Raw genomic sequence first — 27,978 nt, 5'->3', positions numbered from 1 at the left:
TGGGTTAGAGGTGTAGTGGTTGAGTGTCGTGACGTTTAGCTTTCACAGGGACAAACTGACCGTGACAAAGGCCGTATTTACCACGCCAGCCTCTCCTGGCCGGTGGAATGTGTATGATAAATACACCTGAACGTTCCATGCCACATGACTCAATGTACAAGTGTGGTGATGTTGTGAAGAACAGGGTGCAGTCTGCAAATCTGTGTTTGGGTAAACACTGAGGTTAACTTGCACTCGCAGAAAAGCAGTACATTTCTCTACCGAATATTTCTGTGTCAGTGTTTTGATGTTGTTGTGATTACATTCCATTGGGATTGTTATGCAAATTGGTCAGTGAAAGCCGAGCAGCACTTAAAGGCCACTGAACGAAGTGTACTTGCCTATCTTTTGTTAAGGGTCAAATAGGGAGTACTGTTATGTATCAAGCAAGATTGTGTGTGAATGTGTGTGGCAGAGTGTTATCAACTGTGTGTGGCAGTGAGTCTCCGCTAACACCCTACGTCAGTAAATAACCAATGTTTATTGTCAGTACACGTGCATGTAGACACATGTGTAGGTGCAGTTGTTAGGCTTCAGTGTCTCTTCTGCCTACTGTGGGCTTTTATGAGCAGTACAGGTCTTCCCGTGTTCTCTTTCATGTATATACTATTTCACACTTAAAAAACAACCTTCTTTCTTTTGTTTATTGTATACATCTGGCCAATGGCAGAGCTCCTTTGGTGGTGGATACATTGTGCATTCTGTGCTGGTAATGAACACAGTAAAACTACACAGAACAACAGTAACTGAATACACATGCACATCTGAATTCCAGAAAGTGAATACAATGAATCTTTGTTGGGGTTTTTAAGGAAACAATTCTCTTTCTTCTGGTTTGCAACTTTAAACTTAATGCTACCTTAATGCTACCTCACACTTGCACAACAGCAAATGATTAATTCAAGGCAAAATACTAATTAGTTTTATTGGGATCTTGCATGATCACAATGCTCTTCTTTTCTTATTCTAAATTGGCACAAAAATGAACTTTAAATGGAATAAATAATTTGAAAAATACCTGACGGAACAGCCAAGTGTTTCCTATATGCCCCCTGGGTTAAATCAATATTGATGCATTTTAGCTGACTTCCTAGTACCAAAGAACCTAATCATTATCTCAACAGGTGCCCCTTCGTTATAAGACTACATTACCCACCATTATTCATTATACAGCAGCCTGGCACGCAACTAGATGCTAAATTAACTTTTTCATCGCTTAAATACTGTACTCAGTTGCACACAAAAAATATAAGGAGCATCCACAAAGTATTGGAAATTAAAAATAAATATACACTGTTACTATCAGTATTATCACTTTGCCATCTTCACTATGAATCCTTAATGACATCAGCTGCTTTTCCTACACTCTTCCTGGTATTCAACAGTAGGCATGATGATGATATGGGTTGTTGTGTCTTCTGTAGTTTTCAAACACCAAACCACTTGGCAACTTTCTTGTAAGATGATGAATATAATCATTAAATGCTCTACATGTTTAAAGCATCAATATATTGATTGTAAACGGAAATTAAAAATGTATAACGAAAGAATTTGTAATATTTGTCTTCTAAAACATAATATACTACAGTACTCAAAAGAATCCAAGACACATTAACTAAAGTAATAAGAATGAACTGGTAGTTCCATAATTTCTCTTGAGTAGTGTAGACAGTTTCAAAAAAAATTTGACATTTTCATACAGGTTTGCCAAATAACCATATGCTTTTAGGTATTCTTGTTTGAGAGCCTGCATGACGTGAATACCTGATGATGAAATTGGGCTAATTTCATGACCCACGTCTCCTGTTTAATGTCAGGTGAGACAAGAACAGTAAACTGGGTCAACATGTTACGGACACTTGTAGCCGTCATGTCACCGTTTAAGCTGTCATTCAACTGGCAAGCTAGCGATTATTTTGACAAGTTCTACTTACAAAGCACTCTGCAGCATCGTCCATGTGACCCAACTGAAAGCGCTGCTGGTTGGCGAACGTTTCCGCCAAAGCTTTGCGGAGCGCATCCGGGTGGAGTGATGTCTGATCACTGTACTGAAGCTGTGTGAATATTACCTGGAAATGATTAGAAATAAAAGCATTAAACAATTTATACATTTAAAACCCCCAGTGACTTGACTCCAATGTACTCAGACAAAAATGACTGATGACATGGTCTTCAGGGCAGATGTCAACATTTGCTTATTTTGTTAGGTGTGATCTAGTTTTATTGGACATAAAATTCAAAAACAAAAATGAAGATAATCGATTTTTGAGGATTGATCATTTGATCATGATTGATCATGACTGCCAGCTGTATCTTGTAACATACTGCAATATGCTTTTCACATGATACGTTTTGCAACATACTTTTTTGGAAGAACTGGTATATTGGGTAAAAAATATATAAGCGGTTTTGTGAATATCTCTATGGTTTAGAGTAAAATCTTTCCTTCACAACTGATGTTTCTCTTTGTAAGTGACAAAATAGCCTACTTCACATAATACAAATTGTACAAAAAAAACATAAAAAATTGGGATAGTCTAGTGGTTAAAGCATTAATTTGTCATGCTAAAGACCCAGGTCCGATTCCCCACATGGGTACAGTGTGTGACCCCCATTTCTGGTGTCCCTCTGCCACTCACTCACTCATGCTAATCTCCAACTTATCTCTTCTTCCCAGAGCCTTAATTTCAGTCATTAATAATCAACACTGTGGGTGCAGAGTAACAGATAATTCAGGCCTGGCAAAATAATAGCTATTGCTGGCATGCATGCCATTTGAAGAATTGGAGGATAACATTCACTATTCATGAGCATGTGTATGAACACAGACATGTAGGTGTTAGTTACCCGATGCTTGAAGAACAGTGTCAGCACAGCGTGTGAACAAAGACTTGTTAGATTTATGGAAATACAGAAGAAGACACGAGAACTAAACATGTTTCCAAACGCAAAATGTATTTACCCAAATTAAAATTACATAAAATGGATCTTATGAGCTGATGTAAGAACGGGTGAGGAGAGTGTGGATTGAGGTCATCTATATCATTATCCCAAAACTGAGTGAGTACTGACTGACTGAGTTTGGTTTTACGCCGCTTTTAGCAATATTCCAGCAACACCACGGCGGGGACACCAGAAATGGGCTTCACACATTGTGCCCATGTGGGGATTCGAACCCGGGTCTTCGGCGTGACGAGCCAACGCTTTAACCATTAGGCTACCCCACCTCCCAAAACTGAGTGAGTAATGTTTTACACTGCTATTAGCAATATTCCAGCAATAGCATTGCAGCGGACACCAGAAATGGACACTTTGTACCCAGGGGTGAATTCAACTCAGGTCTTTTGTGTGATAAGCAAACACTTTAACCACTAGTCAACCTGACCGCCCTATATGCCAACACTATCCCATTTGAAACCACCAGTCTACCCTAATGTCTTTGCTGATAATGCCGGTTGGTAATAACATACGTGAAAAGCAAAAGTAATTAAAGAAAACCGATTAGTTTAATATGAGTGCTGTTTATCTGTCATATCATACAGTGAGTGAGTGAGTTTAGCTTTACGACGCACTCAGCAATATTCCAGCAATATGGCGGCAGTCTGTAAATATTCGAGTCTGGACCAGACAATCCAGTGATCAACAGCATGGGCATCGATCTGCGTGATTGGGAACCGATGACATGTGTCAACCAAGCCAGCGAGCCTGACCACTCGATCCTGTTAGTCGCCTCTTACAACAAGCATGGGTTACTGAAGGTACATTCTAACCTGGACCTTCACGGGTCTCATATCATACAGCTTAACTCTAGTAATATGTAGAAACTGGATGTTCTTTAACTTTTCTTGAGTAATATATTTGGCAGAAATTGTGAACTTCTTTATTACAAGAACAGAGCAACAGGTATGTTTTAACACTTTATAGGGTATCTTTAACATGTTAAATCTCCCTGCTCCCTAGGTAATCAACAGGTGTTGGTTTCAGAGATTCACCCACAGGTCTAAACATTGATCAGCTGAGGCATTACAAATACATGCTTCTCCATTTCCACCTTACAGAAGGACTGTTTAACTTGACAGTTAAAAAAGATGGATGAGTTCCTTCCAGGATTAAACTGTTTGAAAAACAAATTAGACTTGCGGTCCAAACAGCACCAGCTTCCCTTGTTCACTATTTGTCAGGAAAACGGTGACATCGATACACGGAAACCACCGGAGCATACAACGCTGTTGTATTGATTGCCGAGTTGCACTAACAGTAGAGGAGCTTATTATTTATTGATTGCTGTCCTCTCGCCAAGAGACAAGTGGGCCCCATCCAGACACGTGTGGATCAAATATCATATAATAGCTTCAACAACCAAGCCACCTCGCAGGTAGCTGAACGGAGCTAGTGTTGCAATGGAACACACTTCCCTTTGCGGGAACGTCACAGTCCACAGATCTGTCCTATCATCATCATCCAATAATGCAAATATCTTGTAAGCAACAGAAAGAATAGTTACAGTGAGAGTTGTTTGGTTGTTTTTAAAAAAATTCAATTACCCTTTGTCAAAGATCTTTAAAAACAGAAAAGTTATTTTTACTGAGCTCCTTTCTTCTTGAATAATCTATTATATTTAGAATTTTTTTTATTCTCTTTCATTTCTCTGTGTCTCTGTGGTACCCACAGGAAACTGGCAACCATAATCCAGAGGGAACGTTTGCGACATAATTGTCTATTTTTCAGAATGAACAACTAAAATTTATTAATACAAGAACATGAGCGTGTGTACAATGAAAGACAATAAAACAATCTGCCACTGATTAAAAATGTCTAGCAATCATACATAATTTAAAATTATCATTATGAGTATAAATATTTAATGTCTTTACAACAAGCAATAACAAACACCATTTGGTTTCTCTGTTGCTACACACTTAACGACATGCTCAAACTTTCAAGTTGACAGGTGTCTCTACCATTTCAGAGCAATCATTCCAGGAAACATATTCTCTTTCAATTCATTTAATGAACAGGAACGAATATCTAATTTCTTTCAATGCAATTACGAGGTTTTCAAGGTAATACCCCATACTCAAACAATAACAAATTGAGGCGTGCCCTTTATTCCTCTATGATAAGGGGGTCAGTCTGATCTCAGCGGGACGCCATTAGAACATTCAGCCCGTGTTGTGATGTTCAGTCACCAGTATCCCCGCGAGACGTTTATGCTCATTGCCGAACTCATGAAAACAACAAGGACAGCCCCAGTTCATGCACTAGTAGATAGATACACATGTCCGTCTATGAAGCAACTCGGTTGTGAAATTGCAGAGGCATTAAAAATGGAAAGGTTTATGCCGAATATATCATGCCTGATTAGATTCTTTGTACCTTATCTTTGTGATCTAAATAATCAGGGGACTTGGACAAAGGTAGGCTTTCCATGTACAATGTGGCATACAGCTTCATCACTCATCACATGCAATAATTGTTTGACCAGTCTACAGAAGATACAAACACATACACTATGGCATTGTCTCGTCCAAGTCATTAAGCTACATTATTACAGTAAACCCTATTTACAAACTTGATCCAAGCCATGAGTATGTTCTTCAGGTTACAATGAGACTTCACTTTCTGGAGCCACCTGGATGCTGCTAGTATACTGCTAAACACTGGCATAAAACCCAACTCATTCAACCACTTTGTGGAGACTTAACAACTCATGTGCAAGCTGAATTTTCTGGCTTTGGGTAACTACCATTTTTTCACAAATTGTTTAAACTTTGAGTACTACTTGAACTGCAGTGAAGTTACAAATGTTACAATGAGAGTTTTTTGGGTTTTTTTTTTAAAATTTCAATTACCCTTTGTCTAAAGATCTTTGAAAACAAACTGAATTTTCTGGCTTTGGGTAACTAGCAATCTTTCACAAATTGTTTATACTTTGAGTACTACATGAACTGCCTTGAAGTTACAAATGTTATTTCCGACCAACTCATAACACTCCCAGTAGACAATAAAGGCTGTTCTGTGGCGGAAGTTTGTACCTGTATATACATTATACTCTGGTTGAGTGTTAGTGTATACATTATTCCCTGGTTGAGTGTTAATAGCAAGAATAAAAGGCTTACCTTCAGTGCACAGAATATACAGGAGTTGCCCATGCACACATGGCCTGTGAGGCATCGGTAGCTTCGTCGAAACACATCCAAGTGCCAGAACACCTGCAACAGAGATACGGACATATTAACAAAGTTCTGACTGGTTTCGACAAGAAACACACCACAACTTGCAAACACTGGAGAGAGTCTCAGAGAAAGAGGTCACAAATATTCAACATTTCTTTCTGGCATGATGCGATTCACTGTACATGTTTTCTGAATACAAAATAGGCAAGTTACTAGTCACACACTATTAATGACAATCCACAGGTGAAACAATATTACCGTAAATAAACTTGTTAACATTTGCATAAGTCAGACTTTCAGAAACCGAACATCCACAGAAAATAATATTCATCTGTCCATTATGTGACGTAACAGGAAAATGACTTACTGGATACGGACATCAAATGGGGATTTAGTTGCCAATGGTGTTTTGTTTCTATGAAAAGCATTGAAATTGTGTAACCTGGAGATATGTTTCCTAGTTCTATGAATAACTATGTCAACTGATTAACTCTTGATTAGGAAGAGGATGTATGAACAAAACTAGCCAATCACAGTAACTCTCATTGATAATGAGGAACTGTAATGAAAGAAATGAATCCACCTTTCTTAATAGGAGACACGAAAGGACATCAACCAAAATCCTCCTTTTAAAATTATACACGATATATTTTAATGGCCTTGAAAAATCACACAAGTCATAGCAAGTCTAGATGCAATAACCACCCATAACACTGGCTGTCCAAATGCTGATTTGCATATTTATTCAACTGTTTGACAGGTTACATAGAACTATACACCGAGCGGATGTGAGGACTTAGCTGACTCCACACCTTAACAGCTTTATCTAGAGGCCACATACACTTGAAACTCTCAAGAGAAGGACCATTTCTTCTTTGCCTTTAGGTGGAGACAGGTCTTAATCAGCAATTTGTCAATGATACAATTCCTTCTGAAAGCACACCTCTTTTCATTAGTGACACCGCTATGCTTCTCCTAGCAGCGCAGCGCTCGCCCCTGGTATGGCACTTAACAGTACAGTCATAAAACGTTCTCTATACCGGATACAATCAACCTAACAACTGCTTTCAACACCTATACAATATTTTTCTACTATTTTCGCCGGCACTGTATTATTTGGTACAGGGTAATAAATTTAATTTGGCCACCAGCTGTTATGTTCAAACATGATATGAATTATCTTGATTCTATTATATTTTTTAGGAAACCATGTACCGGTATACTGCACATCACAACATAATTTGATTTTCTTGAAAAGCTCAACAATTGAACTATGCTTAAGATTGTGCTATACATGTATGAAAATTTCTGATATTATGATTACACAGGTCCCTCATGACAAAACAATAAGCAAATACTACAGTTGCTATCATTCAACAGAAACTGACAAAATTCACATTTTCCTCACTGAAACTTCCACCTTCACAACCTGAATACATTATCATATTACAATTTCAAGTTGTCAAGTAAGCACAAGCTAAGGACACGTGGGACAAGATGATGATGACTAAACAGACATGTTCGTATTCAGCACGTGTCACCATCCCCAATGCTAAGCAATAAACATTAATATTTCACATTTATCCTGTAACAGCTGTTTCCTGATATGAAAATCAGCCTCCCGATGGTGACGACAACAAAGAGCTTCCTACCTCCTAATCTACAATTCTAATTAGCAGTTTCATGTTTAATCAAATATTATCTTATACCTGTACCCAATGTCAATTAACGCCACAAGAAAATATATTTGTAATGTTGAAGAAAATGTGTTTCAAAATTCAGTATGATATATTGTATTTAAAGACAGTCCCCTTTTGTAAAAGATTTACTGCACAGCTATATGTTTTGTCTAGAACTTTCCATTGTCTGTTTTCCTGTTGCCATAGGAACCGTTCAGTTCCATCATCATAAATTGACTGATTGAGAGTCTTTATACGCATTTATAGGAAATCCCGAAAAAGTCATTTCCAATAGCCGATAATTACTAAGAGTACTGGCAACTTAGTAACAGCTGACTCACTGTCCTCAGAACGGCCAATGATTAATACATCTTCAGTTATAACATAATATCATAGGAAATCCCCACCTAGGGTCAACCCCTTATAACGCCCTGTCGGCAAGGTAACCAGACAAACAAAGATACTCTTCAAAGCAGGCTATTTATAGCCATTGATTTGTGCACACTGCACTGACAATACCTGACAATGCGTCTTATTGTATTTCCTAACAAGCAGCAATCAATGACCCAACTGGAGTTTGCCTCGCGCTGCCAGAGAGCAGACAAAGAGATACACTATTACCTGATTATATTGCTCGAGACATTGCTAAATTACCTGCACACAAGCCACAGACGAATCTGCTCAGGAGTTCCATCAAAGTGCATAATTAGTGTCAATTTGAATACTGAGATTCAACCCTCTGTGTAATCAAATCTGTAACTTGGTTTTACCTTCATTGTTCGTGTTCAGGTAATTCGTAAGATGCAGGTATAAAGATAATGCACAGAGGGATTTCAGATCATGATTCATTCTGCATCATAAACCATCAATGATTAATAGGAAACACAATCACAAGATACCATCAAAAGGTTCACAGGGTTTAATATGAAATCTTTAATGTCACTGTGCAAACAATTAAATCAATTTTTTACTGCTGAGTTAAACACAGTCGTAATGCCTGTTGTCTCAAGGACAGCTCCTCCAACAAGTGGTCGAGGCCATAGCTCCACATGGAAAACAACAGCCTTTTGTAACACCGACCCGACATTCATGACAGTATTGATGATGCAATGAGAATCAAAAATCTAAGGACGGCACAATGACACTCAGCTAACAGTCTTTTGAAATGTGTGGAGTTTCAAGTTTTCTGCACTTTTTTATTGCCCTTTTTTGCCACTTTAACTGCAGATGTTGAGGATCAAAACACAAATGCAGACTCTGTCTTTTAATTTCATCATAGGCTCCTCAAATTACTGACAGATGGAAAGCAGAAGCTGGCAATACTATTTTTAAAATCTTGCCGGCACTTTGAAGAAAGAACAATGATGTGTTTGAAGGCGTAAGCAAGTCAATGGAGTGGAACAACCAGTCCAGCAACAACTGTGTGGAGGTATTCAACAAAGGTAGTTTATCCCTGGAGCAAAGACAAAATGGCTGACTGAACTCACATCATGGCTGAGGGATTCAGCAGTGGGACTCAGATCAGTGGCTCCACCCAAGATACAACTAGCTGTTTACTCATGCGAAACATGAGACAGTTGTCCATCAATGACTATGTTCCAGAATAAACAAATTAAAAACGGACATTGCAAAACCGACACCTGTAGCAGCTGAAGTCAATTATTAATGTAAGCAATATGGCCAAGTTTCATTTCACAGAAGTGTGGAAATGATCTGTATGCCATGAACCAACTCACAAACTGTGAACCATTCATTATTTACTCCTCTCAAGCACTGTCAAGCAGATTAAACTGTCGCCTGTCTGCACAATTAATCTTTCAAAATGCATGATTGACTTCCTTACCACCTAACTGGATATTGTAAAAATCGCCTTGCAATAAGCCCTGAATATCCCTACAGACAATGTTAAATAATAGAAAGAATTGCGAACTTGATCCAATTATAGTCATTATCAAACTTCATACATTGTTGAAAACTGTCCGCTGTTTTTCATAAGTGACTAAGGCAAGAATATCTAAGGCAAGTAATCACTTTGGGGTTCAGTCCAAATAGTGTTTTCAATCAATCACAGGAAGGTAACAATATTCGTTGAAATTAAGTGTAACAGGTGACAACAAAGACACGTGTGAAGGACAATAGCTGGATTTTCTTGCAAGTGACCTCCATCTTGCAACCTCCACTGGACAATGGACCAGGGGGAGATAACTGTAACCGTACACCAATGGCCTGGGGCTATAGTAATTAGCAGGTGCTTGGTCAGTCCTGGCCTTTATGCTGTAGCCACAGTGGGCGTGGGGGGAGGCCTTTTCAAAGAATAATACCTGCCAGGTAAAGCCTCTTCTCATTTTGAGAGTGTAAATACAGGAATTTCAGTTGACATGTGATTGGTTTTCTTGGTTAGAATATTATCCAGACTAAGAAACGTGCCCTGTAATAATAAAATTGGCTGGAGTTGTACCTTTCATGTTTACTTATAATTGAAAGTGTTTTGACAAGTAATCAAATGTAAAAAAAAATCAAGAAACGTATTGCTTTAACAGCTTAGTTTAGTGTGTATCAGATTAATTGTCATGTTATCAGTTGACATTTTGTAACATTAATTCTCCAAAGCTGTCGTGTGAGCAGAGACAATTATTTTCAAGCTTGACTGGTCAACACATTTTATGACATAATGCACAGTTGAATATATGATGATGAGAACACTGTTGCCTCACACTCAAGTATTTTATAACTGGACCCATGCAAAACTTTGTTGCTATTCCTCTGAGACTAACAAAAGAAACTGATTTAACTTCAATCTTCTTAATCATGCCATGAATGGCTTAACTACAACAAGACAATTTGTGGGTCTTGACAGCTTAAAGCTTTGCTATTAAATTGCTGCACTGGAGCATGAACTTCATGTCAAAATGTCAAAGCAGACTCCACAACTGCCATGATTGCTTTGCCCACTCAAAATGACAAAGCCCAGGCTTACCTTGTGGGGGTCAGTCAGATAATTGAGGCAGTAAAGAGGAGCTGATAAGTCTTATATTAATGGGAGCTCAGGTTTCAACACACTACACAACAGCAACTAACTCAAAATTCAGATAAGTAGCTGTGGATTTCTGATTCTGAATGCACTTGCAAAATATGGCATATTGATCCTTCAGAAAATTACTCTCTAAAAAAGTAATACCCGTAAAATCTACAGCTCAAACCATAACAATTGATCTTTCGGACAATGGTCAGTCGTGTGACCATCTGCTTGCGCTGTACCTTATAAGCTTGACTGACCAGGTCAGCGTCAATGCTTCTTAATTAATCAAGTCGGGACCTGCACAGGTAAATCAGTGCCACAACAAGCAGATGTGTCCATTGTGACGGTGATGGTGTTTAGCGTTGATGCTAGTCTGACGACCCCTGGACACGAGACAGGTAGTTTGCCAGACATAACAATGCCAGAAACCTGAATCATGACACGCCAACGTAGCCACCGAAGTGTAACGACGACACACCTGAGACACACCTGACCTACAGTGACCACTATGAGGAGAGGTAACATGAGTAGAGCCTCCATCAGCGACACTCCGACTTGACATGCAAGATGGATGACTTTAACCTAACTGTAACAAGGTGAAGGGAACCATGTACAACTACATAGAACTGAAAAATATTTGAACACTGCCATAAATTTAACCAACTTCACTTTTGTTCATGGCCAGACTGTCCACAAACCAACTTTCTGTAGAAAAAAACAGTCAACTGGACACATCTTGTAACCATGGCAACTAAATGTAGGAGAGCAACCATCCAGCAGTGAATCAACCCACGGTATTCAGTCAACGAACAAACTGACATGGATATGAATTAAACTCATTTATGTACATTTTCTGACAATATAAACACCATGGCAGCCATTCCAACTTGACAACTGTGGACATGAACAATCATATCCAACAACAAAACCCCCAACTGTTATTTGTCATTTAAATGACTGAAATAAGCAGAAATCTGACATGACATTGACACCACTGTTGTGTTGGCCCCATCTCAAACTGTTAAACACTTGGAAGGTGAAGCAAACAATGATCCATGAGACGAGCAGACGCAAGTGAGGAGCAGACGCAACATAGCGTAGCAGCCACCTGTGTCCAGCAACATGTGATACTGCTGACAGATGGACGTCTGATTCACCAGTAAACAGAGCTCATGGGCTGTAGACAAGCCAAAGTCAACAACCAAGTTGGCGGATTATGACAGAGTGTAATGACCAGGAGCCGTCCTGGTGCAGGTTTTGTTGATGTAAAGGCCTGAAGTGATGGATAGTCTGGCCACTATTGAAGTGTCATCTCACACATTGCAGCAGTCCATGACAGGAACAGATTTTATGATGAAAAATGACTTCAGATATTGTATCAAACAAAATGAACTCTAGTATGTTCAATGAAGTCATAATTTTATGGTTTTATGCCTCCTTCAACACTTTCCCAGCAATATGAAGACAGTGACCTAAATTTTCTCTTATAGAAGTGTAAAGTAACTAATATGATCAATTTTCTGACATTAACGTTTCTTTGCAAAATAAATTTACTGAAACATTTACACAAGTTTGCCGAAATTGATGATGCATGATAACTCTAATGTGAAACTGAGAATCATTAATTTACTGCTACAAGAGTCATGTTACCACCCACTACTTCAAAAACCAAGCCTATCTTATGAACCATACACAGGCTGTAATTGCTCAACAATTACTCACCATGATTTCAAATTCTTTATACTACATGCCTTCACATAATTACACATGAATTACCTTGTCTTCCTTTCATAAAGGTATCAACTATATCATTAGAGTCGAAATACTGCCACAATAACCACTACCCTGGCCATCTTTCCCCATGATGGTGCAATGTTGCCCAACATCAATGCTAAATTGTTTAATCCCCAGAATCATAGTAATGACCTTTTTACCTCTGCTTAAGTTAATAACACACTCCAACAAAAAGTGCTGAACTACAAACAGTTTTGAGGACAATAGCATGCACGCCATCTGGTTGGTGAAGCCTCGTGTCCCAGTTGGTGTATACGACTGTGGTATATACGTCATACTCCACCACTGTAACAGCTTGCAGTACAATCATCACTGCATGCATACATTTTGTCCTGGTTTCTGTTGACCTGATGTAATCATCTACAACCGCCACTAGATCCCATGGTTGCAGCACTTCATCCCGAATGGTTGCCCTTGTTTATTTGCAGCTGAAGGTCATATGTGACTACTGGATAAGGGAAACAAAACAGCTCACAATGCCAACATTAAAATAACCTCATACTACTGTTTAAGCTTACAAACCTGAGTATGTCTAAACCCAAGCCTCGGTGTATTTTTGTGTTCAAACCATGCCTTTAACTCACAGCTTTCTATCATCCAGGATGACTTTACTTATTCACCTTACTTTCTGGTGTTATCTGAACCTGTATTAGAAACAATTGATAATGCCTAAATGCTAAAATGCTAAATTTGATTTCAAAATCAGCAACTATTATTTTTTAAACTCATACAAATGTCAGCTAAAAGCATATGAAGTGAACTATGCCACTGAAACCGTATCAGGAGCATGTGTTAATGGTGAGTGAGTTAAAGTTTAATGTGGCATTGGTATTATTTCAGCCATATAGCAATGCATGTGTTAATAATCAGAAATACAGCTAAAGTCTAACTATTGTCTGCCATTTCATCAAATACAGTCAATACAATCTTTTCTTTTTCTCATTTTAGTTATTACATTTCTCTTTGAAAGTTATTCAGCTGTATACAGTTCATGAAACAATTGTCAATTTTCTCAAAAACCAGCACTATAAAAATTACACGGTCAGACACCATTGGTCAATTCCAACATTTTAAAAATTTTTTTTGCAAAATACCACTGGTGAACACAACTAATTGTACTCCCCCTAGATCATTTCTAATCTCAGACAATAGACAAGTGAAGAAACAAAAATGATTTAACAAAATAGATTAATTTCAAATGACCCGACCCGTATATATGTAATATGAGCTGCCCACAGAAACACCAATCTGTAGCCAAGCCATTAAGAAACAGAAGCACGATGAGGAGATCACAGGGGGGCTATTGCCTTGGTGTTTAGTGTGAATAAATCATGGGTCCATTGCCCTGATATTAAAGCCAACAGACACTTACATGAATAAAATATACTGATGCTAGAGCTCCTGCCTATTGTTGTCGTATCTTATTCAAATGTCAATCATAAGCACAGGTACTAAATGGCGCTGTTCTAACATGACTCATGTAATGCAGACTTATCTCCAGGAACCATAGGTCAGGCCTGATCAGTTCTTCTAATGGCACCATAGTCTATCATTTAACCAAAAAGATATTTATCAAAATAAATCTGATGAGAGGTTCTGGAAAAGATTTTAGATGAGGCCTTTATTCAGTATCTGGGTATCATGTTTGTGGTTTTGGGTTTATGAGATTAATACTTTTATTTTCCATTGTCATGGCAACTTTGACTGTACCAACCAAATAAGTCTTTCAGTCAACTTGTCATGAAGATGTTCTTAAGTCTCTACTTAAATATCTTTTATAAAGGTGTTCTTAAGTCTGGTTCTTAAGTCTCTACTTTAATCTCTTCTAAAGATGCTATGACTCAAAAAAACCTGAGAACAACTGAAATACTTCCTTCATCAGCATAGGGACTTGAAACTTGCAATAGAAGCCATACATTCAGATATATTTTTCCAAAACATTTTAAATTCAGTCTACCATGAAACCATATACAGCATTACAGAATTCTTAAGAAAGTATAAAGATAAACAGTGACACATTGTTAAGGAGTTTCTCCATTGTAACTCAAGTGACACCTTATGGAGGTGTAGACCAAATACAGCCCTTCTGTAGGTCCATGTCTATAATACATGATGCCAAATGAACAGCAATTATGTCCATTTAACACATTTGAGAATGACCATTTGGGTGTTAATATCTTTCCAGGAGGTAGGTGAAGTGTGTGTATGTTGTCAACATGCTTCAGGGAGGTACAATTTCTGCTTTATGGGTCCACAAATCCCTGACAAATGGATTCTGAAGGTTTAGTTGATGGTCATAAAGTGACCTAGGGGGAGTGGGGGCACAACCTGGGGGTGACTCATGGAGCCTGGGACAATGTAGGTGAATGCTTTATAGAGTGTGGCAGCACAATGAAGAGGGAATTAGCATTACAACCAGGGCATGTATCTTACATGAAGGCTAGAATTACCACTAGAAACGTGTACAGCCTATTGGGTAACCTAGGTTCTGCCAGGAGATAACACGGGGTTATATAGCTAGTAGGGCATTATCACTGTTATCATATGGCATTTCTAATAAAGAGCAGAGGCCACGATTACAATGACTGTGCAACATTTCCCAGCCAAGATAACTTCTGACTGGATGAGTGAAGCTATAACAGGCTTCTATCTCTCCTGTGATTGAGACTCTCGTCAAATAAACATGATACAATTAATAATCTAAAACCAACTTACAATTAAAATCGAACTCTGAAACAAGTTAACTTAATATTTTATCCAAAAGATATAATACATGAGCTGTTTGTTGCTTTCCAAGTGCAATTCACCGCAGATGTTATTTTACAAAGAACCATTCAAATCAAAAATTATAAACCACTACTAAAATGTGTTGCTATTATTACATGATACTACCAAATGGTCATGTATTATTAAGCTGTATCCCTATCAATGTTAGTAGTATATAAAGTCCCAGGCTAGTTAGTATCAGCCACCTCTGACACGGCATGCTGGTAATTGCAAACCTTATCTTGCAGAAGACTTGCACTATCAGAGTCAGGACTTGGGAAGAGCCCAGGGCCAATTCCTCTTCTAAACAAAGGATTTAATTACCCATTGTCTCCGACCACAGAAAAACAATGGAGCCAAGATGAGTGGCTGCTTGACTTAAGGTGTGTGTGTGCCAACTAAATCATGCAGTCCCAGATAAACAAAGCCATGCTGTGGAGATAAGGCGCAGAATAGAAAAAGGTATATATCAACAGTATTTGGGGATGTTTGAGGTGTTCCTTAATACCAGCTTCATAAAATATTTCATAACTCCAAAGCCACTAACGGGTCATCCCTTTTTTCATAACCTTAGAATGGAAAATAGATACACACACACAAATGTTAATCGCAAATGGAATACATTTCTGTATTGGCATACATAAAAAATACGATCCCATGAACTGAAGAACCTCTTATGCAAACAGAATTGCACATGTCCAGATGCGAGCCATTCTCTTAAAACATGTAAATCCGAACTTAACACAATCCAGGGAGCCATGATGGTGAAGAGAGGGCCCTGGGATGACAGGGCCATGGTAACCAACTCCGGCAACACAGAGGTTCCGACAAAGAGTAAGTCGCTATGAAAAAGCGTGTGATGTCTGTGGACTTGATCCAGGTTTCCACTGTGTCAATGTGCAAATCCTGATGTTCAGAGTCAGCCCTTCGATAAATATTAACTTTGGCCCTCACAAAAGCTAGGTCACGGTGGCATCCACGTTCGCAACCACCATCACACTGCCACGGGTTTATTTGACTGTTCCAACAAAACACTAAGGACTACTGCATGTACAAACAACAAGAAACATTAAAACAGCAAACTTCTTTGGCAGAATTGATTGCATTCAACCGAGGTAAAGTTTGCTCATTGACTTATTCACAAAAAATGCAAAAAACGATGACATCATTAACGTAATTTCAACAAGGATACCAAAATATATATTGTATTCATTTTTATTCAGTTTTAAAAAGAACTGATTAAAGAGGATAATAAGAATCTGTTGAGTAAAATTAAATGAAATACTGAAAAACACAATATGCATTAAAGCAGATTAAGACTAACCCGTAGTCTCTGAAAATAGTATAAATTTAATCGAAACAAAAAGATCTATTACGATAAGGAAACCAGCGAGATGGCAGATTCAGAACCTTTGGAGAATCTAGACTTGCTTCATTTAGTGCCCTTGCAATAGATATTGGGAAGAGCAAAATGGAAAATAATATGGTTCAGGGACTAAGACAGAATAGGTTTCACTAAGAGACGCTGCTTGGATCTAACACAGGAACACTTGTAATGAAGCTCACCTGCACAGCACTGTTCAGGAAGCAGTTGTTTTCTCCAGGTGCATTGCGTAAACCCTTGGTCTTGGAGAATGCAATACTGTTGTGTCTGTCCCAGGTGTCATAGTATGGGTTCGGGCAGTTGGCGGGGAGATAACTCTCCAAGTCATCAATGATGGTCGTCATCTTGGAAGGAATTAGGAGAAGCTTGCTTACGTCAAATCCATATCAATCTGAAACACGACAAACATGACATTAAAAATAAACGAAAACACAGCAAGACAAAAAAAAAAGAAATGTGCACAAAAAATGATACTGAATTGTCTGAAGAATGGCAATGTTGATGTAACAAAATACAAACATGAAGAAAATCAATACCTTTTACTGACCAGCCTTTTCCAGCAGTTAATGGTCTCACCCTGCTTTAACTACCCCATTCTATTTCCATCACACATTATCAAACTAAGTGCTCAAAAATAATCTCAATAAATCAATCGGCCATTTATACATGGAGTTGGCACCATGTAATACTATCTGAGGAAGACGGTTGTACTAGCACGGCAAGGTGAGAGATTGTGTGATAATATCTAGGTAACCACATGCATGTATCGTCTATGGTTCCCATAACTGATATCTAAAGCATTGGGCACAGCAAGGGGAACTTTGATAGCCGCAGCACCCGGGCTTAGCATGTTGCTGTCACCTGCTTACAATATTTCTTCTACTTCTTATATTTTCTTTGCCTTTCTATACTACTCAGCAGGATCATTCTCCCATTTCACAAAACACTTATTTCTATAGCCATAAATCTTTTTCCATGATTCAAGGAATGCTATTTGCAGCATAGAGTCTCAACTTTTACAAAATATCATTTATGTCTTTTTGTAAGAACTTTTCTGTATAAATGCTAAGAATTCATATACGCATTGTCAGTCCCTGTTTTCACCAACAAAAGCTTGGAAATATCCTGAAGATTATGTGTGTTCAGCCATTTAATAATTGGTCTTAATGACAATATATTTTTTATATTTTGTACCTAGCGAACAATCATAAAATATTTCTTTCTGTTGGCACGAGCGGTCTTACATAGAACTTTAAGACAAGCTGCCATGACTAAATACTGCCTAGCGAACCATCAGCTAGCCAGGTGGAAGAATACGCCAGAAAAATAGTTCCAGTCCCTTTCAGGTTCACTCAAGCAGAGCTATTGACCTGGTGCAGAACCAGTGAAGCAAGACCTGATAATATCAAGTAGGCCATCCTCACCACCCAAGCTTCTTCCACAAGCAAGTTATCACCTTGAAAAGGAAATATGCTTCATCACTATCATACAGACATGTTGACGTTCTCAGTCCGTGCAGGTGCATCGTGCTCCCATACAACACATGCACCAAGGGCATGACACCCTACGCGTGCCTGTCAAAATGGCTCTAAAAATAACTCAATGACAGTTCTTTATGAGAATCAATCCCACCTGAACTAGCTGAAAGGACCCGGATCAGGAATTCTTAGAACCAGTCAGCTGACAGTTCAGGTATAACATAGTTCAGGTTATATAAAAAACCCATTTACTGCAAGTTCACATGATGTACTTCACTTCTTAAAGCTCTCCACTAGTATATTTGTCAAGACATATATCAAGGGTCCACCCACTCTGACACACAGTGACGTGATGGGATGGGTGTAACACAGACATGGCAAGCGTGGGTTGGCGACGACCGGCGTACAAAGATGCACCCCTTGGCTATGATCTACACTGTACAATATACCATACCCACAGGACAAAGAATCGTCAAGTTACAACCCAACAGTCAACAAATGTGTACCCGGTACCACTCGGTGAAAGCTTTCTGTATGAATTTATTCAACCCTGAAACAACGAGGCGAGTTCTATGGATATACAACTCCTTTAATATTGATATGAGTGACGTTTCGGTGTAGATACTAACACTGTTATCATGCAAATGATGATTATCACTTGCTTGATAACGGTATTAGTAGCTATACCGAATCATCGCTCATATCACTATTAAAACAGTTGTATATCCACAGAACTCTCCTCGTTTCATCACAACAACCTCTAAATGACACTTAAAGAAATTATTCAACCCTAAAAGGATTTTCCCATGTTATTTGTTTCTTTAAGCTGACTGACTGACTGAGTTTGGTTTTATGCCGCTTTTAGCAATATTCCAGCAACATCACGGCGGGGGACACCAGAATGTTTCTTTAAGCAACTAGGTAATAGCAACACACATTTGTCATTAACAAAAACTGAGGATAAATCTTCAACAATGCTGGAATGGCTTGAAGAGAAAAATTCAGATATTCTTCACACATAACAGATTTATTCAGATTGAAAAAACTGATAAACCCAGGTACTTAGTAATTTTAAAAGTAAAAATCCATTGTTTATCCATTTCAATCACTCTGAAAACAGTTAAATATCTATTCTGGCAACTCAATTTTAACCCATACCAAAGTGCACAAATGCAAACCAACAAACCTGTCCCCACGGCTGAATTCTGGAATATATTTTCTCAGGTCAGACACAAAAATCAGTATTACATAAGCAGTATATGTAAGCATTAGTCAAATAACCATGACAACGTATCATCAGAGCTGATAAAGTACACTATGGCATTGATCTGCAATGTGATATTAGCCGTTATCTTCCTTATCACATGCCATACTGACTACCATCACCTGACAACACATGATGTAATCCTGGAACCCCGGGAGATAACAGAGGTTTTATCTATAGAACCTGGTTTTTGGTTATTTTAAGATCTCATGACTTAAAATCTAGAATACCTTTTCAGTTGTTCATGAAGTATATTTTCTATTATTCCTTACAAATATTTCTTCTCATCTATTTTTCATGTGCTGGGTTTGTATTTTTATCTCCACTATACTGAAATTATCACATTCAGGAATAGACGCCATATATTATTTACAGCACAACATACCTAACCTACAGATTTTCTCTAAATGACTATATGTATAATTCACCTGTGACAACAAGTAACATATTCCCAAAATGATCATTATTATTACAGGTTTTTTCAGTATCATAAAACTAATGTTGAGAACTATACCAAAATGGCCCCCAAATGCATTAGACAAATGATGACATTGCTCATATATTAATCACTACTCTTCAGCTGGCTGGATGTTGATACATGTCAAGATTATATATCCCAGCTACGACAAGAATCCTGTGTATGTGATAACACTGAGGTAAAATCAATTACTGTGATTAATAAAATGCCTGCCACAGCTAGTTTGACCAATGGAAATGCTGGAATGACAATTATCCTGAATAGTCAGTTTGTAATTACCTACACGGAAAATTCCTCCCGGGGGATTAAGACTGGACTAACAAACCCTCCCTGACAGGTATGACACATCGTTAATTAGTCAGTGGCCTCGTCATTACTGCCAATTGATCAGGTGATGTGCAGGTCACCTGAGATTGAAATTAATTACATACTAATCCCATCATGACCATAGAACATACCATCGTAAAAATTTGAAACATTCGGAATACCATGAAATACACAATGCCAAAGTCAGATGCCTAGAGGAGGACATTGGCTGAGCGGTCTAGGCGTCTGACTTTGTGTGCTGGTGATTAGGTGCCTGACTCTGAGGGTGTGGGTTCAAATCCTGGATGGGACTCAACCCAACAAAAGTACTAGAATCTGTACTTTACTAAAAAGTGTAATCCCAAATATAACATATGTTACATTCGGAATACCATGCATAAAAAAGGTAATATTTACCTGCAACTAATAAATAATGAGGTAGTCCCTACGCATCTGGTCTGGTAGATGTAGAAATCAGGTAAACATTTACCATGTTTACAAGTGTTCTGTTTACATTATAAATGCTAAACATTGTGACTAATCCTTGTACCCAAATGTACCTAATGTAAAATTATACTAGTGTTTACTTTAAAAAATGTTTTATATTGAATTATGAGTCATAGACAACTTTTAAAAGTAGTCATAATACAAGTACTTAAGTTAAGCTTGGCAGGTTTACTGTTATGGCCAATCTGAAGATCAGGCAACAACAGAATGCACTCAAACCATCCACAGCACACACTTTTGTGTATCATTATCCAGGTAAACGCGGTCGTCAACAGGTGTCACCTGTGTAGTCATGATGTAAATTACAGGTATTTTCAGGTAATGGTCCGACAGATTCTGCTTCATCATGTCTCAACAAAGTGACATCAGGGGAAGTGAAGCAGCAGCGTTGGCCTACATAGCAGGCTTAGCAGACACACACTACAACCCGGACTGATGCTTTTCGCTCTACCTACTTTCTAGATGACATTGTGAAGATGATCCTCACGTAGTTGGACTATGATTCATAGATAACCACAAGAAAGACTGAAAACAGCCATTATTTTGGTTACACAATGACACCATAACAATACAGATGTGCCATTCCTAGTGAAACTGTCTGGATTAAGGAAAATCTGGATCAACACTTATATGTTACATTTCTTTTGTGTTTTGAAGATTAACTTTAGTAATATTAAAGAACTGGTTGTTCTGTAACCTCCTTTGAGCAGTGTCTGTCTGTCTAAATAAAAGTGAGGTTTTTCTGTATCTGCTCCAATAAATCTTACCTGCCACTGTAGCAAATCATTTCACCAATGCTCAGTGTCATTTAACTACAAACACAATATTTGTCATCAAAACAACAAACCAAATTAGTTTGCAGGTATGGCCTAAATGCAATCCTGTTTTTCACATTTACAAAAATACACCTGAATCATCAAAGGGTTTTGTTTCGATCAACCATGTTTGAAAAAAAGAATGATAGCTGTCATTAAAGACAAAACAAATGCGAAGTTGTTTGAAGAAGAGAATGAGAATTGATTGAGAGCGTCTCATTAGGGCACAATTAGTCCTCCACCAACTGCAGATAGCACAGCTGCAATGTCTGTAATGTTAGAGAGACCCAAGCTGATAGTAATCATACTTAGCCGCCTTTCAAACCCACTTATTTGAGTGTGTCAGAGAAGCCCCCAGTGCCTAATCCTTCGGAAATCACCACGTAAGAGGGTATACAATCCATAAATCTTCAACGATAAGAGAGGATAGCATGTCTTGACAAGATCTAGCCTTATCAATGTCAGGGTAGAAAAGTTTCAATTTAGCAAACTTGTATTGGGTTTGTGTTTGGGCTGTTATTAACATGCTAAGCCCTGGCTAACAACAATCCCATTCCCAATGACACTGGTCAAACTTTCTACATGTGACAACCCTATGTTGACATTTGTGTGGGCAAGGGGCCAATTCGGACCAAGTCAGACCAGGACAGAATTATATTCCATATCACATTAGTGCGTGTCCAGGTAGCTTTGTTTACTTACTGAGGCCCTTCATGTCAAATCATCCAAATCTACAAACAACCCCTCCAGATCACATTAGCACGGTTCATGTTTTTTGTGCCATACAAGTCACACACTTTTGTGAACAATATTTCACTATACCCATGTCTACTTTTTGAAGTAATAAGTCTTTTTATCCTCACGGCACTGACAGAGAGGTCTGTACCACTTAGAGTGTCAAACAGAGAGGGCATCAGGGCTCAGAATATAAATATTATTTCTTCATAACCATTAATTTTTTTTAAAGTTTCAACCACATTCAGAAATATTCAGTGACAGATCAAACAGAAAACTGTATGCAGAAACTTGCATACCCATGATAACTTCCCATATACTTGGTATCAAATTCTTCAAAGGCATTTAGAAGTTGGTGTAGCAATACAAGACAAATCTTATGGATAACAACTTCTTTATTTGTTTACCATGACGTATCAGAGCTAGTTCTTGTCCATTCTTCATCCACCTGGAGAAGGGGCAAGAACTAGACCAGAAACGCTGTGGCAAATACATAAAGAATTTGTTATCTATAAGATTTGTCTTGTATTACTTGACATCAATAAATATCACCATTTATAAACTTTTGAAAGAGAATTTCAGGCCTACAGGACTATTTGGTAATCCATTGTTCATACTAGCATATTCATTCCTTGTGAGAGAGTTTGGCCATGAAAATGCGTGAATTTTTTGTAGAACTACTGTGATGCAAATGAACATCAGAGGGTATTGAAGGTATAAAATATCTATTATTTGCATCCCAAGCAAGAAGTGAAATCCTCAGCTATGTCTCTGCACTTGAAGATCAGCATGGAGATTGTATGCTCTCTGCTAACCTGCTCCACACAACCACACACCAAAATCATAAACCAATATCACAAGTTTACTTTGAACTCTATACATGAAAATATGAACCACTCTGCTCATATGCATGATCTTTTGAAAACAATCTGCCTTCAATACCGACAAACACGAAAGCCACAGTTTGAGTTGGCCAATCCTGCGATCACATGTCCCTTGGCCGTGCCAATATCTTACCGGCTTCTACAAAGAACTGAAGTAAACTTGAGACACAAAATAGACCCAATCAGACCTTGCTTCTATCATCTAGCTGCCTGCATGTAATACCCCCTGGAGATTCGTCACAAAATGGGATTTCCATCTTGATAAGGCTGTTTGTCAACTTTTAGTCCCATTCCAACTATTTCCAACAATATACTTTTCTGTCCAATTAACATGAAATTTGATATTTCTTCCAACAGAACCTTTTATCTCTGACTCACAAACTCTCCTTTTCTCAGCCATAAGTAGTCTGTTATCAACAGGTTGTTTTTAAAAAAATTCTGTGTTTTAATGCGACACTTAAAAAACCTTCTCAGCAAGATCAGAGGGATTGGTTCATAACTACTATCGTCCACATTCAAATTCTAAAACCATTATATACAATTTTAATGTGTCAAAATGTCAATATGACCAAGGCTGTGTGTTCCTTTATTAAACACCAAGCAGACAACAGACTATTTTTCAAATTTACATTTCCTACATTTAGATGAAGGAATTTGTCATAAGCCACCTAAACAAACAAAAACACTTGACAAAAACCTGTCTCACTAATTTAAATAAATTACCATCAGATGAATAGATCTGACAAAGCAGCCCACAGATCAATAATACTTGCCCAATTTGCAATGCAGTTTTTGTAAAGAAATGTTTGAACAATGTTCCCCAATGTGTTACAGCAGGGTACAATAGAGAGGTGTTATGAGTTATATAGCTCATGCCCTAACTTGCAATCTCGCTACACTGATAGCCAGCTGACTCATAGGTGTACCACACACCCAGGTTAATTAACCAGATTTCGGTGTCCCCATGCACCTGACCGGCTGTCCAGTAGCTACGCTGTACACCTGGGCTAATTACCCAACCCCAGTCCCCATACACCAGGGTAGCAGCACAGTGAGACTCAACACCTGGGTGTATGTTCCTCTCTTTGGGAATTGTGTGAGTTGATGAGCAGAATGGCTGATGAGGATATGTAGGTGGGACTCCCATAGGGATGCCATATTCATCCTTCAATATCTACCTGTAATCAGACTGCTCTCACAACATGCACCAGGTCAACATTTTACACGTGTACTGGATTTATCAAGTATGTTTGATTAAGGAAGTATTACACACCACACAGCTGATATCACAGGGTTAAGAAAAAGTACTATATATGGTGTTATTACACAGGTAGAAAGGGTTTTTATTTAACCTCCTGCATTTTCTTGAGGATGTTAAACAGAGAGGATGAAATCAATAACCATCAAACAGGAACTCAATAATAAATGTGGACATGGTGAATAAATAAAAATTACGGTCTTATTTCTAGAATGGAACATATACATTGTGAGCATGTTGTGGTTTTAATTTTTAGTCACATACCAAACATAGCCCACTACTTAATACAACCAATACAAAAACATTAAACTACAAATATGGTTTCTTTTGTGTTGCTTATAACTTTATGAACACTTTCAATTCTGAGGACAATTTATGGTACAAAACAAAATTATTAATGTTGCCATTTTGTCATAAAATTAGGAATAGCAACGAAAGTGACGGTTCACCTGCATCATAGTACATGGCAGAAAGATCTAATTTTATATCATTTTAACAAGCATTACTACCTTTTATAAAAAACCATTAACTCAAAACTAAAGGACAGTCCCGTTCTGAAAACTGCTTTTGTATATGATCGACAAAACAAAGTGTAAACAAATGTGAATAAAAAGACAGGATTTCAGTCTACAAAATGCAAATAATTCAAAAGTACATAAAATGGTGATAAACTCGTTTCATTGGGAAATAGTATTATCGACACCTACACGTAGTAGTTGTGTTTCATCTAAACAATATTATTTTCCATCTGCAAGCATGACAAAAATTTACTTTCTGATTTTCTGCTTCAAGTGACCACGTTTTATGGTAAATATCATCAACGTAAATATCATATAATGCACATATATTATAATGAACAGATTCAGTAAATAACTAACGAAAATACAGCATTCCTAAAGAAAATATTGCACAGAAGCGTGTCCGAGTTTTGCGATACAGACTATAGGACCATCGCATCTACCTGGATCTGCCTACCTGGCTTCACGGGCCAAAGGTAGTCCCGGTTCTCAACAATATACGTAAACAATGACCTGTAAACATAACACACGTGAGAAAAACACTGACCAAAATAAATATCGAACACACTGAAATATTCCATTTTGCAGAATTGCCGTAGTTTGTAAGCGATTCGAAAGGTAGTCGTAGTAATTCACCTGAGAGGGCGTTCCGACTACCTGGCATCGGACTACGCTCATCGTCGGCTCGTTTTACCAGGTTTACGTCCTACACAAACACCGCTTCCCACGTGCAGGTAGCGCTTATGAAATACGCTTAAATCACAAAAACACAACTTACCCAATTTTTCCACGAAACACAAAACACAGTAATATCCACTCTCACGAAAGTTGGCGAAGTTTCCCACTTGTTGTGGCTGTTTGATGTCGTCCGCTAATCAACAAGCCCTACTAGCGCCATCAGGGGCTATGCAAATGAGCGCGGAGGGATATCTCATGACTCACGGTGGGGAACAATACGTGACGTAGACGAAAGGTATTGTGTATTGTTTGGCAAGTTAGTGCGCCTTAATACCTCCGTGGGTACTGGGATGCACTTGCAAACATCATTTTTGCATATCACAGATGTTATTTCAAACTGTTATTATCCAAACACACTATATCACATCACCTGTAGAAGTTGGACTTTGATACTCTCACCTGAGCGGGATCCCGTTATCAGGTGGCGGCGGTGATTAGGCCAAGGTGCGTCTCCATTGACGGGGTACACATTACTATACTGACATTTGCGTGACGGGCACACAGCCTTAACCGGCCACAGGAAACGCATTTCCTCTCGTATAGCCCAGTGGACGCTTTGATTGATACTTTATATGTTTTGATGGCAGACCCAGCGTGGAAATACAACAATCCCCGTGTTGTTAGTTGTAACCGAGGATCGTTACGGGTTTACGATACTTTAAGTGCTTTTAGAAAAGATCAATTTAATTGTAAAATCGGTTCATTCAGTAAAAGCCTTCCATCACTCTATGTTTAAAACCTACTGCAAATTATGAAACCTTCAGTAAAATAACCATTTTTTATATGGATTTTCATACCAATTATTGCAGGGGAGTAGGAAAAGGGGGTTTTCAAGACGAAACCATATCTACCTTACCATAACTACAATTTCATTTTGATTTTCAATACTTTTCATAAATTAGCCCCCCACTCTGAAAACCGTTCCTACGCCCCTGTATTGTTCCAAACTTTAGAAATAGTGGGAAAATTAGAAGACTTTAGTAAAAGAAAAATAGATTCAAATTAGGAGTGTACATGAAAAATAAATTATGAGAGTAGATGATAATTTTATATTTGATGAGATTGTCGCATTATCAAGTATTTTCTTCTCGAATAGTGTTTCAAAATAGTCATGGGAAAATCGTTTTAAATAAAACAAATATCTGAATTCACGTATAAGTCAGTGTGTCCTTGTCAGTGTACAGAGTATAACCCCGATCTTCATCGGCAACGTGACATTCAAAGCGTAGTGTTCATTGCGAATGCAAATTTAAAAAAAAAATGTTTATCGTATTTTAAAGTTGTATCCGCACAGCCTTGACCTAATGCACTATTACCCGAGTTGATTAACCACCTTGAACGACAGTGTTGATCTGTGAGTTAGACCGAAGATAAATCGTTGGGAAAACTGTACGCACCATTTGTTTTCTGTTTACTTTAGTTCTAAAAGCGGTAAACTTCAAAACATAAAGCGGGATAAGTCCTACAAACTTTCTCTCTTATAGTCAGTCGAGTAAATATTGACCCAGGGATTATCCGTCATTAAATGCAGCCCTTGTTGAGCGGCTAAAGGTTTACATCCTTACATCTCTTCAACATGCGTTCTGCATAAACATTACGCGTAAATACTGATTACCCCATAGAACGATAAAATTAAAGAGAAGTAGCAATTTTGTCGTTTTGTAAAGTTTAAAACGATTCATTCATTCAGAAAACCTTTTAAATGTCAATCGCGCGACCCACTACCCTCAGTCCACAGCGGAGTCTGTGTGGTTTAATTCCACGCAAACAAAGGCAAGACTGAAAACGGCCATTTCGGGTGGTTTAATGGGGGTTACCATAGTAACCTTTACTCTAATTTGACAGTAATTACTGACTTCATCGACCCCGGCTAATGATTTCATATTGAATTCTAGTTTATACCTGTCTCTACAGAACGTTCCAAATTGTACTCTAAGCTTAATTTCTATTTTTGTTACCGTTTACGAACCTGTTATTTTGGTCATCAACGAGACGGGTCGTCGACCTGAAACCGTTATAATGTTACAGAGGCAAGGTATAATTATGGACGTGAGAAATCAATTGAGCCGTGGAACAAAACACCCTCTAATACTGCGCCCATGAATACACTGTTATTCATATTATCAAATATTACTTTTAT

General features: G+C 38.1%; 1 protein-coding gene across 1 annotated transcript in view; it reads right to left on the bottom strand.

The window, feature by feature from the left end:
- Positions 1 to 26,032, bottom strand: part of LOC124275061 — a 39,802-nt gene extending 13,770 nt beyond the window's left edge. The window contains exons 1-4 of the mRNA XM_046710533.1: positions 25,879 to 26,032; positions 17,040 to 17,248; positions 6,159 to 6,251; positions 1,974 to 2,108 (exon numbers count right to left, since the gene is read on the bottom strand). Coding sequence (XP_046566489.1) covers positions 1,974 to 2,108; positions 6,159 to 6,251; positions 17,040 to 17,201 — 390 coding nt within the window. The 5' untranslated portion in view covers positions 17,202 to 17,248; positions 25,879 to 26,032. The remainder of the gene's footprint in view (positions 1 to 1,973; positions 2,109 to 6,158; positions 6,252 to 17,039; positions 17,249 to 25,878) is intronic.
- Between the last annotated feature and the right edge of the window lie 1,946 nt (positions 26,033 to 27,978).

The sequence above is a fragment of the Haliotis rubra genome, unplaced genomic scaffold (assembly GCF_003918875.1).
Source record: "Haliotis rubra isolate DU_JTF1 unplaced genomic scaffold, ASM391887v1 Scf198, whole genome shotgun sequence".
Lineage (NCBI taxonomy): Eukaryota > Metazoa > Mollusca > Gastropoda > Lepetellida > Haliotidae > Haliotis > Haliotis rubra.
This window is presented reverse-complemented; position numbering and strand designations above follow the sequence as displayed.